The 14,529-nt window shown below is 39.3% G+C and overlaps 1 protein-coding gene across 1 annotated transcript in view; it reads right to left on the bottom strand.

Annotated features, from left to right (window-relative positions):
* Positions 1-11,855, bottom strand: part of LOC116695735 (EVI5-like protein) — a 74,551-nt gene extending 62,696 nt beyond the window's left edge. Inside the window, exons 1-2 of the mRNA XM_032526174.1 lie at positions 11,546-11,855; positions 4,616-4,848 (exon numbers count right to left, since the gene is read on the bottom strand). Coding sequence (XP_032382065.1) covers positions 4,616-4,767 — 152 coding nt within the window. The 5' untranslated portion in view covers positions 4,768-4,848; positions 11,546-11,855. The remainder of the gene's footprint in view (positions 1-4,615; positions 4,849-11,545) is intronic.
* Between the last annotated feature and the right edge of the window lie 2,674 nt (positions 11,856-14,529).

The raw sequence follows: 14,529 nt of genomic DNA, 5'->3' as shown, positions 1-14,529 counted from the left end.
TGCATAAAGAAGCCAAGAAAAGATGGAAAAATGTGTAAATGATGGAAATAAAATCTAAACTTTTGTGACATATTTTACAATTTTTTTCCATCTTCTCTTGGCTTCTTTATGCACATAATTACAATTTTTTACCTGGGGTGCCAAAACTTTTAAGCCCAACTGTAACTACACAAGTCTACACACTGAGCTTCTCCCCCCTAGAACTGCATCCAGGTTACCAGGGGCCAGGTCAAACAGGGTCCTGACAGAGTACTGATATTTCAAAAAGGACTTTGCCTTCATGTGAGGAGCACACAATGTTTTCTTCTAACCATATTTTACTCTTTGTAATATCCAGTTAGCTAGTTGGCATGTCACAACCTGTTGGACATCACTCTCCTGTATCTGTGTGAAGATCAGGAGGGGGATGGTGGGGATATGCAGAATAATTCGACAGCAGTCAGAGTGGTGCAGATTTGAGAAGACAAAATAATAATAAAATTAACAAAAGGTCAGAAACTGACTTGAAAATGTGAATAACAATGTAATAAAACAATATTCAAATATTTGAAGCCAATGTTTATATTTTTATATAAAAGCTGTACTAAAATTACTGCCTTGCAGTTGTATGCCTCCACCAACCAGTTGCAGCTTATATGATTTGTGTAGTAAAGACATTTAGGAATTTAATTTTAAAAAAAAGGTATTAACTGTCTTTTTTGGCTAAACATGGATGCTTCACACATCTTCAACACAGCAGCACAGAAGATCCCTACAATCACCCCAGTTTCAAGGTGGGCACCCAAGATTAGTGTCACCAATTTAGTTTCTGACCAAATACGAAATATGACCACAATCTCCCTTTGTTTCTGTTATGGCAGAACATTAGGATGTCACAGCAAAGGTGACTTAATTCATATCAGTTCTGACCCTTCTCAAAACTAACCACATTCTTCCTGAAAGACCTAGACTGTCACAACAGTCACTGTGACCTCACAAAACGCATCTTTGGTTGTAACTAAAATTCCTACGCCAATTATGACATATCACATAAATGTCTGATAGGATACAATGATGAAGTGATTGCATTCTATGTTCAAAAGGTAAAAAGTCACCTTCGCTACACAGAAGGGGACCCGTTTGTGTGAATCTGATTTAACCAAGCCATTGCAGGTGTGAGATTCAGATCGTTTCCGGAGTGAGATAATCACGCGAGTAGCACACTACAGGCTGACAGCTGCAAACCACACGTTTCCACATGGAGAAAACTATTGATGACAAAGATTCTGAAAGACTATTCTTGCTTCATGTTTACCACAACAAAACTTTTGTCAATACAACTTTTAAAACTTGAACGACACTCGAGCAGGTTGGCGGAGAAGGACGCAAGACTCTTGAGCACACGAGCGGGCTGGTCCTCCCATTGACTGACGCTAGGAGGCCCGGCTTCAGAACACGGAATGTGAAACAACACGGCGGCTGGGTGAGTCATTTTAACACAGCGAAGCCCCATCTTAGTAGGAAAGTATATTCTAAACCAGGCCGTCTTAGTCTCATTCTCACTTTAAACGCAACATGCAGGGAGAGGAGACAATATGTCACGAGCTAGGTTAGCCTTTAGTAGCTTTGTGTCTTTATTATACGAGCCCAGGTTAGCTTAGCTTTGTAACAGTGACTTTGACCTTTAACCACCAAAATCTAATCAGTTCACCCTTGAGTCCAGGTGGACTTCTGTGCCAAACTTAAAGACATTCCCTCATGGCGTTCCTGAGATATCGCATTCACAAGAATGGGACAGAGGTAAGGTCATGTGACTTTGACCTTTGATATGATTGACAAGATATGGGATTAGACAATACTGTTTATATCAATATAGTGTAGTGTTGAATTACATGGCCCATTTCTTCTGTAAAGCCGTGCCTGTGTTTGTATCTCTCTTCTCACTCTCTGTGCAGCCCCACCCTCTCACTAACACTCACACTCTCCTCCTACAACATGGAGAGACACAGCACCAGTCCCCACCGCTGACATTTGTTTACACTTTAAATTGTTATTAGCACAGCTGTGTATTTGGTAAGCATGGGAGGAAAACCTGTAATCGTACCAGTGTTCTCACTGGTAACTTCCTGTTATGGCAGCGGTCACAGCAAAAAACACGGAAGAACAGTACTAACTGGATGTAAACTTTGGTTCTATGAGTAATAGCGTGAGATTGCGCCTGCGAGAGATGTGACAAATGGCCAGATAATCATAGTTTACAAAAATGCAGTGCAGTGGCGATCCAGACATTACAAACACAAAGCATTTGGAACCATGATGACCTGCCAATGCACATTCAACCCACGCTGGACCCTTTTATAATGAATCAGCCATCCTCTGTGAGTAGAGAATTAAGACTGCAGTGTAGTTCAGACACTTCACTGCCGAAAAATACTGATATGATTTTTGGTCTATATTGCCCAGCCCCAGCTGGTGCCATTCAGCCAGGAGCCTCCTTTGTGTACCGATCTGACGGCCACATGTTGCTTCATGATGAATCAGAAATACTTTATCATGCATAAGTTGAAAGAGCTGACAGGTTAACATTTTACCGGAATTGTACCTTGTACGATTTCATTTGACAAATAAAATTTGATTGATTGATGTTAGAGATGCACCGATTACAACTTTCTAGGCTGATTTCGATTTTTCTTTGAGTTTGGCCTTCCGATACCAATTTTAGCCGATTCCTATTTCCTAATCACTTTAAACACACACACACACACACAAATATTTATTTTCTATCTTTTCTTTAATAGTAATTTTTACATTTTTTTAACAGATAATTGATGCCTATAAAATAGAACTATATAAATTATTCCTGGTGTGGGAAATTCACACAGCTAAAGTGCAATGTTAAGTGAGAACACTTCCCTTCTTTCCACAAACAATATCCAACTAAACAAATTTGATATATTTAGCAAAAGAAACTTCTGTATGTATGAAAACAGGGAAAACAGGTAATGGCAATAAAATATTTAAATAACAAAAATAAAATAAATATAGCCTTGCAGTATAAAGATATTTCTTTTCTTTTTTTTTAGCAAGTTTGCTTTATTAGTCATTGTACATAAATATGAACAATACCAATGGGCTTATCTGCTAACGTTATGTTACCTCGGAACAATCCAACAAATAGATGGTACCCTAGGATGCTTTTACCTGAAAGGTCACCGCTCACACACGGTTTAGCAACAAAACTAAACACTGAGGGAAGATTACTACGTTTTTAATGTTGGTTTTGAGCGGTATGCATCATAATTAACCTGGAAAGTGTTTTAAAAACAGTAACGTTAATACAGCTTGTCAGAGGAATACACACAGCGTCTCCTGCCCTGGGGAGTCAGAGGCAGAGGGACCGTCACTGCAGCGTTGGCTAACATTAGCTTCTTGTCTCATCTGGGGTCTGATGAACAGTAAATTCATCAAAGTCAGTGTGCTAAGGCTGCACAATTAATCAAATTTTAATCACGATCAAATTTGCGTGATCGAGCGATTTTCTTTAAATGCTTCATTTCATAGAACGCTCCGGATTTTTTTGCAAAGCCAATCTACCGCTCCGTAAACCACTGGTTTAATTTTGCGTTATATGACTTATTTCTTATGTAAGCCGTGCGTGTGTTGAATCTCCCTTTAATTTTTCGCAGTACCCACTTCTGACATTTGTCTACAGTTTTAATTATCTTTAACACAGCTGTATATTGTTAAGCATGAGAGGCAAACCTGTGTTTGTACCAGTGTTTCCGCTGGTAACTCTGCTATCGCGGCCGCCACGGCGAAAAACACAGAAGAAGTTATTGAATGCAACTAACTTCAGTTTGTAGAGTAATAGTGTGTGAGATGGAGCCTGCTGGACCTGGGTGAGAGATGTGACCCATAGCTAGAATATCATAGTTCATAAAAATACAGTGCAGTAACGATACAGACATTTCATGCACACAACGTGTGTAATTCCACTGACCTGCCATTTGACCCATGCTGGACCCGTTCATAATGAGTCAGCCGTCTCTCTGTGAGTACGTTCATCGCATTTTGGCCATAATTGTGCAGCCCTACAGTGTGCCCAACGCTATTTTCCAATATACTGTAGCTGTGAGTGCGGTTTTCTTGTTCCAGTTGTTCAGCCTCAGAGGGGAGGGAGAGCGGCTGACCGTTTGCCTGACATTAGTAGAGCAGATTGCTCTGCAGAGCTTTTATGACATTTCATAAATAGCTGAAAGAGCAGCCGAGTGCATTTGACTGGCACAAAATCGGCATATGTCAGTCTGACCTGCCGATTGCCGGTCACGTGAAAACCGGCCAATTCTGGTCACCGGCTGGTCAATCGCTGCATCTCTAATTGATGTCTCAATATATCTTGTTTAGGCAATACGAATAAATATAATATTATTTAAAAAAAAATATTATATAAATATATTTTAAATCCTCCAAAATCCAGCTTTTTGTCTGCCAATCAGCCTTACTGTGTTCTCCATTCTTGTACAACTACTGTACACATGGTATTGAACAGGTCGAAGGCCTACCCCCTTACCACATAACAACAAGCCAAAACTGTTCATTTGATGGCCAGGAGAAGCTTTAGAGACTGACTGCTTACCTGTTTTGCTCCTCGAGCTTGGCAAGCAGCTCCACATCGTCAGGACTGAGCAGCGCCGGTGAGGATGGCGAGAGGGCAGGTGAAGACGGAGATGTAGAGGAGGATGTGGCAGTGGTCTGCAGGGACGTGGGCGTGGCCACCTGGCTAGCCATCTGACTGACCGTGTGGGACACTGAGTTCTTTACCCATGAGAGAGTAGAACTCAGCTTACCAGCAACTTTGTCTGTCGCCACCTGCAGAGGATGGAAAATACCTCTTGAAACAGTAATAAACTTAAATCTTTTTTTAGCAAAAGGCAAAATAAACATTCCACCCCCTTTACAATGCATACTAACATGAATCAGATAACATCTCTCCTTATCAATGTCTATGCAATCGCTAGTGTTTACAATGCAATAAATATTTATTTAAACATCATTCATGCCAGACCTACAAAAGAAAAAAGTTCCACCAATCTCATCTTCCAGCTACTCATCATCATTAGGCTTCATCCGATACCCTTTACTGCTACATTACTAGTTTTGTTATAGCTGCACCGGTAGCATAAATATCCTGGATAGCAGTCAGTATTCGCTGGATCTATAGTTTTTTTTTTTTAAATTGGAATTAGCTAATTGATTTGTGGCTTTCTGTTACCAAAATCCCCCAAAAATACTTGAGTATGGATTGAATGAAAATCACTAATCATTAACTTTCTGTCAATTCATTCAATATAAAAGTTATGTTACTCTATGCAGACTTTTCTTCTACTTAACACATTTCTTTAATTGTAACTTTTACCAATGCACTGTATAAGTACTGTGCAGTGTTTTCTGTCACAGGCATTATTTCAGTGTCACAATAGGCCACACCACCACCATACCCCATAATGAAACACAGTGCATTCTGTTACAATGTTACAACAACCTACTTCTGATATTTGGCACACAGTATTAATGTAGTATTAATAATAAAGTATTATTGTAAAGCTACTACAAGTACTTGGATCAGTGCTCAGCCATGGCATACCTACTATCATCAAAAAGAAACTACAAAGGAGGATTAGAACCTGATGCACTAAGTGTAAAAACTAAATGCCGGAAATCTTCTATACATTCCTACTCGCTATTCCAAAAAATCCAAAATCCTTGGCTTTCGGCTTTTACATACCCCATGAAGAAATCCAGTATTTATCCATCTGTTTATTTAGATAACTTTACAACACGAAAAAAAGTCAGTAACACGTCAGGAAACTGAACTTTCAAATGATCTAATGACACAATTCCCTGTAGTCATATGCTGATCACACTGTCAGGAAGGGTCAAAGTGCTCCACTAAAGATAGTCCTTCTTCAAGTATTGTGCTGAACTCAGTGTATAATGGGAAGTGGACTTCTGCACTCAGCAAAAAACTAATTCTAAAATGAAAACCACACCTAAGAAGAAACAGAAATTACCTTGGATTTCAACAGGAAGTCAGCAACACTACAATTGTCTATTTTGGAATCACAAAATCATACAGTACTGCATCATTTCAGTGTTTTATCATCTTTCATATTTATTTTTCTTAAACACTTATATTTTTCAGTTCAAAAATGCCACCAGGAAGGAAGCCAATCATTTCATGCATTTTACTCTGTATGATAAAAATATTGTGGTAAATGTGGTGATAGGAACATGCTATTGTACAAACTGAAAATATGTTAGCTAAGGTTTTTTTTATTTCATTTGGCTGGTGGACAAAAAAGTTAATTTGCACTGTTTTCCCCATGAGCCAGAGTGTATTTCACCGACGTTTCTGACCATGCGTGGCCCTACTTGGGTATGTGATGGAACTACACTACCGGTCAAAAGTTTGGGGTCACTTAGAAATTTCCATTGCACTCCATTATAGACAGAATACCAGCTGAGATCAGTTGCATTGTTTTTTTTAACCAGGGCAGCAGTTTCCAGATGACATTATGTGTTTACATAGTTGCAAAATGGTTCTCCAATGTTTTATCATTTAGTTCTTTTAAATGATAGCAGATTAGTAAACAGAATGAGCCTTTTGAACATTGGATGAATGGTTGCTGATAATGGGCAATGTAGATATTGCATTAAATATCAGCCAACCACTCGGGTCAGTTGGTATTCTGTCTGTAATGGAGTGGTACGGAAATTTTTAAGTGACCCCAAACATTTGACGGTAGTGTATGTCATGGCAGACGTACTGCTCAGGACCCAAGGAAGCACAGTGTTGAGTGTTAAGTTGTTTGGATGTTCTCAGGAAAGCTACAAGCAGCAATACCACAGGCCAAGCAATCAGCTCAATCCAAACAGGCAGGCATTAGTTAACACAAATACAGGATCCACACCAGTAACAGACATATCCAGCTCCTGCACAGAGCCAGAATATCCAAACTGAGTCAGATGTTGATCAGCCCTTTTTTCACTTCAACAACAGAAAAGTAAAAGCCTATACGGTAGTCTAATTAATTAATATATTCCACAAGTTTATATTACATAGAATTGACTGTCACAGTGGAACTATATTCACCTGAAGGGCACAATAAGACATCCAATCTTCCTTGCAGCCACAATAATCCAGTGAGCAATATTACTATTATGAGAACATTAAAAACAGATGATACTGACAAATTGCACTCGTCAATTGTATGTGTCTTTCTTTTCACCCAAGCCAACTCTTTTTTTGAACCACTGAGCTAGGCTAGCACTGTGTTTGTAATTTTTCTCTTTGAAAGCAGAAAAAAATGGAAGGTCATTAAGTTTGTTCCTTCAGAAAAAAAAAAAACATCTGTTGTTGCACTTCATGTCCATAAGAGGGCAAACAAGGGTACAAGAAGCTACATAGTTACTTGTATAGGTTTATTTAGTTCAGCCGTCGGCTGTAGTCTTTGAGGTGTGTTCAAGTGCAACTTTTTGGCCAACACACAGGTGACCTGAAAAGACGTGTGGTGAAGGCAGAGTCAGGATTCATCGCCACTAGTTCTTTGCCGTCTGCTTGGTGTGTCAGCACTTTTAATACTTTATTTCCTGATTTATAAAACCTTGAAAATAACAAATGTGTTATTGCAGTTGTTTAAGTGGACTTAAAATTACCTGAATACCCCATTCAGGGAGCAAAATATGAGCCAAACTATTTTGTCAGGACCATAGACTGTATATAAAGATTGACGATCAACTCTACTTCCTCCCACTGTACAAAAGTAAAGCCAATACATATCAAATATAAAAAATAAAATAAGCCAAGACATGGGCGCTTCCATCTTGTCATTTTTGAGCCAGAGTCTACGCAGTAGTGATCTGGCAATGAAGCCGCATTATCAAAGTCCCGTTAGACCAATCATGAGTCAATCACAGCTGTCAATCATGACGTTTCACTCTAAAAGAAATCAAACATATCAGAAAAATAAGCACTTGAACAAACATCAGCATCAGAACTAGGCCTACCTAAAATGACAATCTTTGGGGAAAATGTGTTTGATGTGTACTTTCATATTTTTAGTTTGGTCCAAGTCCCATCCGCTAACTTGGGGGGGCAGTATTTATGACCTATACTGCAGCCAGCCACCAGGGTTTGAATGCCAATGAACAACATGTTTTGGCTTCCCTTATAAAGTCCATGCATCAACTCTTGGTCAGGACAGGGGCAAGCCATGCTTTGAGAGAAGCCAATGTCCAGGTGGCCTTAGAATACATTCCTTCTAGCAAGCCCAGCCAACCGAAGCGAGGCTTCCCTATAAATCCTGGATACACAGATTGTTTCTGCTTTTGTTTGCCAAAGAACTCAAAGGGGCCCTGAGATGCAGTGCGCATAGCTAATGAAACCCACAGCAAGGCAAAAAAATTCTCAGTGAAACAACTTCAAGACAATTGGGGAACTAAGAAAGACCAAAATGCAGAACAGAGGCATTTCCTTTTTCTCTAAATGCAAAATGCACGGCACACAACAGATATCTCACTGTGCAAACTGACCAGACCGGGCAAAAAAAAAAAACAGTCACAAACTCTTAACCTAGGACAAATATAAGTATAAAAAGGTGCTTATGTCATCATCAGCGATAAAAAAAAAAAAATTTAAAAAGAGACTAATTTATCTTGCCTTTCTCTTTTTCTTTATTTTTTACTCTTTCATTGCATGCCATTTCTAGGCAATAAATAGGAACAAAATTGTCTGGCCCAGCAGGAGAGAGCAGTGATCTTCAGCTGTATGAGGGCATCAAAACGCAGGCCTGACTTACAACACACAGACACTATGGTAAGAAGGCCTTTCCCTTCACACACAAGAGGAAGCTCACCTTTTACCAGTACACAATGAGCATTTCATTAGCCTTCCTGAAGGCTATTCTTCATTATGCAGCCACATAATGAGAGCTATAACTATTGGCTTATATTTTATCCTTGGCCTGCAAAAACTGCACTGCAAAAAGAAGCATTAGTAGTGTAGGATATTAAATGTTTCAATCCATACCACCAACACATACATTTAAGCCCTGGCTAGTTTATTCTGTGGGACTAACAGCTATGCTAACACCCCAACTACTAAGCATTCTGGGAAGGTGTGTATAATCTCCATGGTCTACATCAGGGCCCAGCATTTGGTCTTCCTCGGACTACATCTAAATCTCTACAGTTTGCCCATATTGTGTAGTATCACTTGAAAAGCTCCCTTCTTTCACTTGCACTTTTATTTAGATGTCACTAGAACAGCTCCTTATCTGTTTACTGTTCATCCATTCTCATTATAATGTTTAATGCAAAGAGTAAATAAATGCACATATTCTACTGCCTTGTTAGTCCCAAAAGATGTATTCACTATTACTCCCTAATATATTCCTTCAGCTTCTATACTGGCTGTCAGAGTAAAGCTTGTGTAGCTTTCTTTAAAAGGTCCCATGACTCAAAAATGTCACATCCTAAGGAAAGCTCATTGTGGGACTTGCTCTAGTGGCTGTAATTCTGCACCAAGGCTGAATTTTGGGAAAGAGACTTCAAATATGGTACCACTAAGGTATACACTCACCTATAGGATTATTAGGAACACATACTAATACAGTGTTTGACCCCCTTTCGCCTTCAGAACTGCCTTAATTCTACTTAGCATTGATTCAACAAGGTGCTGAAAGCATTCTTTAGAAATGTTGGCCCATATTGATAGGATAGCATCTTGCAGTTGGAGATTTTTGGATGCACATCCAGGGCACCACATCCCAAAGATGCTCTATTGGGTTGAGATCTGGTGACTGTGGGGGCCATTTTAGTACAGTGAACTCATTGTCAGGTTTAAGAAACCAATTTGAAATGATTCGAGCTTTGTGACATGGTGTATTATCCTGCTGGAAGTAGCCATCAGAAGATGGGTAAATGGTGGCCATAAAGGGAAGGACATGGTCAGAAACAATGCTCAGGTAGGCCGTGGCATTTAAACGATGCCCAATCGGCACTAAGGGACCTAAAGTGTGCCAAGAAAACATCCCCCACACCATTACACCACCACCACCACCAGCCTGCACAGTGGTAACAAGGCATGATGGATCCATGTTCTCATTCTGTTTACACCAAATTCTGACTCTACCATCTGAATGTCTCAACAGAAATCGAGACTCAGACCAGCCAACATTTTTCCTGTCTTCAATTTGCAAAAGACACTTGACAACAAAGGGTAGAGTAGTTCAGTGTGTTAGTTACAGAAGCATCTGGCCATGAGCACCCCAACCAACTTTAACTGGAGTCATCCAGGTGTAATTAGAGTTGCAGAGGTTTATTGAAACTGAATACATTTGGAAGCACTATTTTACCGTAGGCTACTTGAGCGGTTAAATTTGGCAAGAATTAATACTTAAACAGTGAAATGTTCTACTTCGTTACTTGTATCTAATACCATCAACTCATAATAAGTCACAGCACAATAAGGTATACTTCTGACCTCATACAATATTATACTTAGCTTTGTTTTAGGTGAGCGATCTTGCAATATAATATATTTAATGGAGAATTACTCAGTTGTAGTTTGTGTTGGTCTGCCTCTGCCAATTAATAGCCCACATCTAATTTTTCCAGTCATCAAGTAACCCAGAAAACTAATCCACACCAGCGTTGGCCTGGCTATAATGTGCGCTTCCTTTTATTCCTGAAAATCTTACCCTCAAATATCTTTACCAAACCTGACGTGGCTGACTGTGACAATTTCTTACAGTATAATTGTATTTTCTCCAGTTTAAAGTGAAAGCTTGGGTTAATCGTCCACTAACATTACATATGGCCACGGAGCCGCGTTGTTGTTCTAATTTGCAAGTCACTTCTCTGCAGTTTAAGTTAAATATATCCTTGGCTTGAACACCGCCAGTGCCACTGCTGAGCAGTTTAAACAATTTGTTTAGGCTGCACATCATGCTCACATCTATAAAAACAGTCTTGGTTACAGACAGTAAACAGAGGAATGATACAATAAACTAAGGAGAACTCTATTAAATTACTCCTTTTATGGCTCGTTTGTGTCGTAAACTGAAATGGAGATCAAGCATCAAATTCAACAGTATAGAGTGTCTTTGTTCCAGAAAGCTCTCAGGTTGGCTAGCTCGACGAGGGTTGTCGTAACGTTAGAGTTAATAAGTTAATTCGAAATTGCCAAGCAGAAAAATTGTCTTCCACCATTAAATTATATTTTGTTTTCAGGCGATATATTGCGCCCATAACGAACCAGTTAACTAGTTTTTCAACTCTAAGCTAAGCTTGCAATGACAGGACTTTCAACCAGTTATTAAACTAATAAAGATACCAACAAATGTAAGAGTTAAGTATTGACACCATCTACTTTTTATTTGCAATGTCATCTAATTTACTTGGAAAGATGAAGTGATAACTGAATGTCGTACGAGTTAGCTAGTGTGCAGTCCAGTACTTAGTCAGAGCCCGAAAAAACAAGAACATCCTTTATCGTTAACGTTACCTTGAAGCCTTTTTAACCAGCCGCAGCAAACGTCGCCTGCTTCCCATGCACAAAAGTATAGTCCTACTATTACAAGAAAAAGACGGGTTTTCGAAGTCTTTACCCGAATACATTAGCTATATTTTCCAAGTTAGCATAGCTAGGTTTCCCCTTGAAAGCTAGCCAGTGCTTAGTATGCTAGCTAGTTTCCATTGACTCTTCGGTCCAGCCCATGCAGCTGTATAATACGTGTAACGTTACACAAATGTCTGCAAAGTTTAGACAGACGGCGGCGGCCTAGTACCAAATGTTTACATCTCACGGAGCATGCGCCCTCAGTTTAAACTAGAAACAACACTACCACCAAGTGTTGCTGATGTGAAACTGCACTGAACCCTGTTCCAAATTTGTTTTGTTTTTTACTGTTCCAATTTCAAAACGTAGCTAGCCCTGCATTGGTATCAAGGCTAATGTGGTGCACTGACCATAGCCTATAACACAATTTGCCTTGGGACGGATGAACATTCTAATGCAAGTCATCCTGGTTAGACCATAACAGCGTCACTGTAGGCTAACGTTACACTGTAGAACTTGTCTTTAAATAGTTGTGTTACGTTACTATGCCTATATCAAAAAAAAAATGTTTTCGTCAAACAGATTTATTGGTACATGACACCCCTACTCAGTTGCCATAACAAGAACACTTTCCATCCTTGGAGGGGACTGCTTGCGTCATTAGGGTTATTCACAGAGCATGTCAGCATATCCCACTACTGACGTCTTCAGTGTTTAGCCACAGTACCTCCTTGAGGCTAGAGCTCCCACCAGATCTTAACACTGATCAGAACAATATTCATCTACACTGCTCGGCCTGACCTAATACCCAGCTGGCTTTTCACCTTGGTACAGTTTTATAATTTAATGTTGAAAAGATAACTCAATAAAAACATTCTACCAGAAAGGTACATTTCCACTTCTAAAAATCTTTGAAGTACAAAAGTTTTTTGTTTTTTTTTAATCTGTACATAAGCTAAATGAAGGACATGAGATATGAGAAACACATATTGTGCCATCTCAGTTTTTTTGTCTTTGTGTTTTTATGCCTGAATAAAAGACATTTTTATCAGCATTTCACCCTCTAAAATGTCAGGCCCTGTCACAGACATACTTCTAAATGTCAGAAAGGTTTCCTAATGACTTTCTTTGATACAAATAGCAGTTTCTTATTAATCACATGTCCCTGATTGTATCGGACATGGTTTAGCTCCTGTGTTGTGGTTAATTGCAGTGGATGGTAAGCAACAGCTACTCATAAGATTGTAAAAAATCTTCCTTTACATCCCAGAATTTTACAAATATGCAATAGTGGATATATATCCCCGCCTCTGTCTACACACTAATTCATGAATAATTTCTTAAATAGTCCATTTTTATATCATAATTTTATGTGTGACAGGACTGACTGTGAAGTGACTGGAGTGACGTGACAGGACTGACTTTATGGGTTTTGTTGATGCAGGAAAACTTTTTGGTTTTGTGTTTTTTAAGTACATTTTGGAAAGTATTCCTATTTAGAATTATTATTTTTTTAATGTTAATGTTGTGAGACTATCATGGTCATGTTCAGCCAATATAATATAATATAATATAATAAAATTTATTAAAATATGACCCACAACTGATAGTTGAAAGATCTTTTTAATTTAATAACTGATATACTCCAAACATATTTTAATTCAATAAAATATGAACACAATGAACACACACACACACACACACACACACACACATCATCTTTATACTCCACAAGCTTTGCCCAAATGTCTTTTTGGATCTCATAGTGACGGCTGGTTACAGGTTGAGGAGATGGAATGAATTGAATGACGTGTTCAAATATGCACCAGATCATGTCTCCTCTAGTGGGCCAGAAGAAGCGGTTCACTCCTACACGGCGCCTGCTTCTTACTTGTACCTGAACCTCATCAATGGCAGTAATGATGCCTGGGTAGAGGCTTTGTCATATTTTATTACACATGAGTTTTCTTTCACTTCTGGACCCCATTCAGCTTCTTCTGTTGTTGGTGCTGAGCTTGGTGTGGCAAAGCTGAAGGGCTTGGTGTTACATGTCCACTGTAGAATCTTGTCTACAGTGCACACGCAGCTCACGTCCCGGTACACCATCTTCCCAGGAGGTAGTGACCACCTAGTGTATCACGTTGTGCAGGTCCTTCAGCGTGTCCACAAGGAACCCTTGTTGCATCCTGACCATGGCTTGTGTTACGGTCTTCTTTTACTCCGTTGTCACACAGCTTATGTCGTCTCTGGTATAAAAGGTTCTTACATCGTTTTTTGTATACCTCTTCCATGCGGACTCATTTCTTTCTTGAGAAGAAGTATGGATTCCCTCCTACTGACTTCCATCGCCTTTGGGTAAAGCCAAGGGTATTTTTTTTGTACAATGTTCCCTGTCACCAAGTTACCTGTCTTCTTTCCTGACTATTACCTTCTTGTTAAAGGTGTTGTAGGTCTCCAATCAATGCTTCCCGAGCCTAGGATTGATCCGCCAACATTGTGGTTGAGGGGCAACCACTGTACCTCCGAGCCACAGCCACGCCTAATACAATGGTATTACCTTTCTTACCAAACTGTAATAGGAAGTGACACTGTGATGGTAGTCGTTTCTAACCTTGAAAGATGTGGCTGTGGAACTGTGACCTCTCTCTTGAGCCTAGATTATTTCTGTTGCTCTCCATAATTTTCGCCTATGTCAATTTTCGGCCTTGCTCATTCAACTCATGAACACTTCTTCTTATCCTTTTTCTGCCTCCATCTCTCCCTATCTTTCTGAAGATGTTTCTCCTGTCTCTTAGGATCTGCATTTCGTTTCGTGCCTTTGTCTCTCAGCTGCACTAACTGGAGCCATCTAAATGTAATCTGTATGAATTGAAATGATTACAGTCATTATTACTCAAAGCTTATACATATTATAATTATATATATATATA

This window comes from Etheostoma spectabile, chromosome 9, assembly GCF_008692095.1.
Source record: "Etheostoma spectabile isolate EspeVRDwgs_2016 chromosome 9, UIUC_Espe_1.0, whole genome shotgun sequence".
NCBI lineage: Eukaryota > Metazoa > Chordata > Actinopteri > Perciformes > Percidae > Etheostoma > Etheostoma spectabile.
Note: the sequence above shows the minus strand (reverse complement) of the source record. Positions and strands in the feature narration are given on the sequence as shown.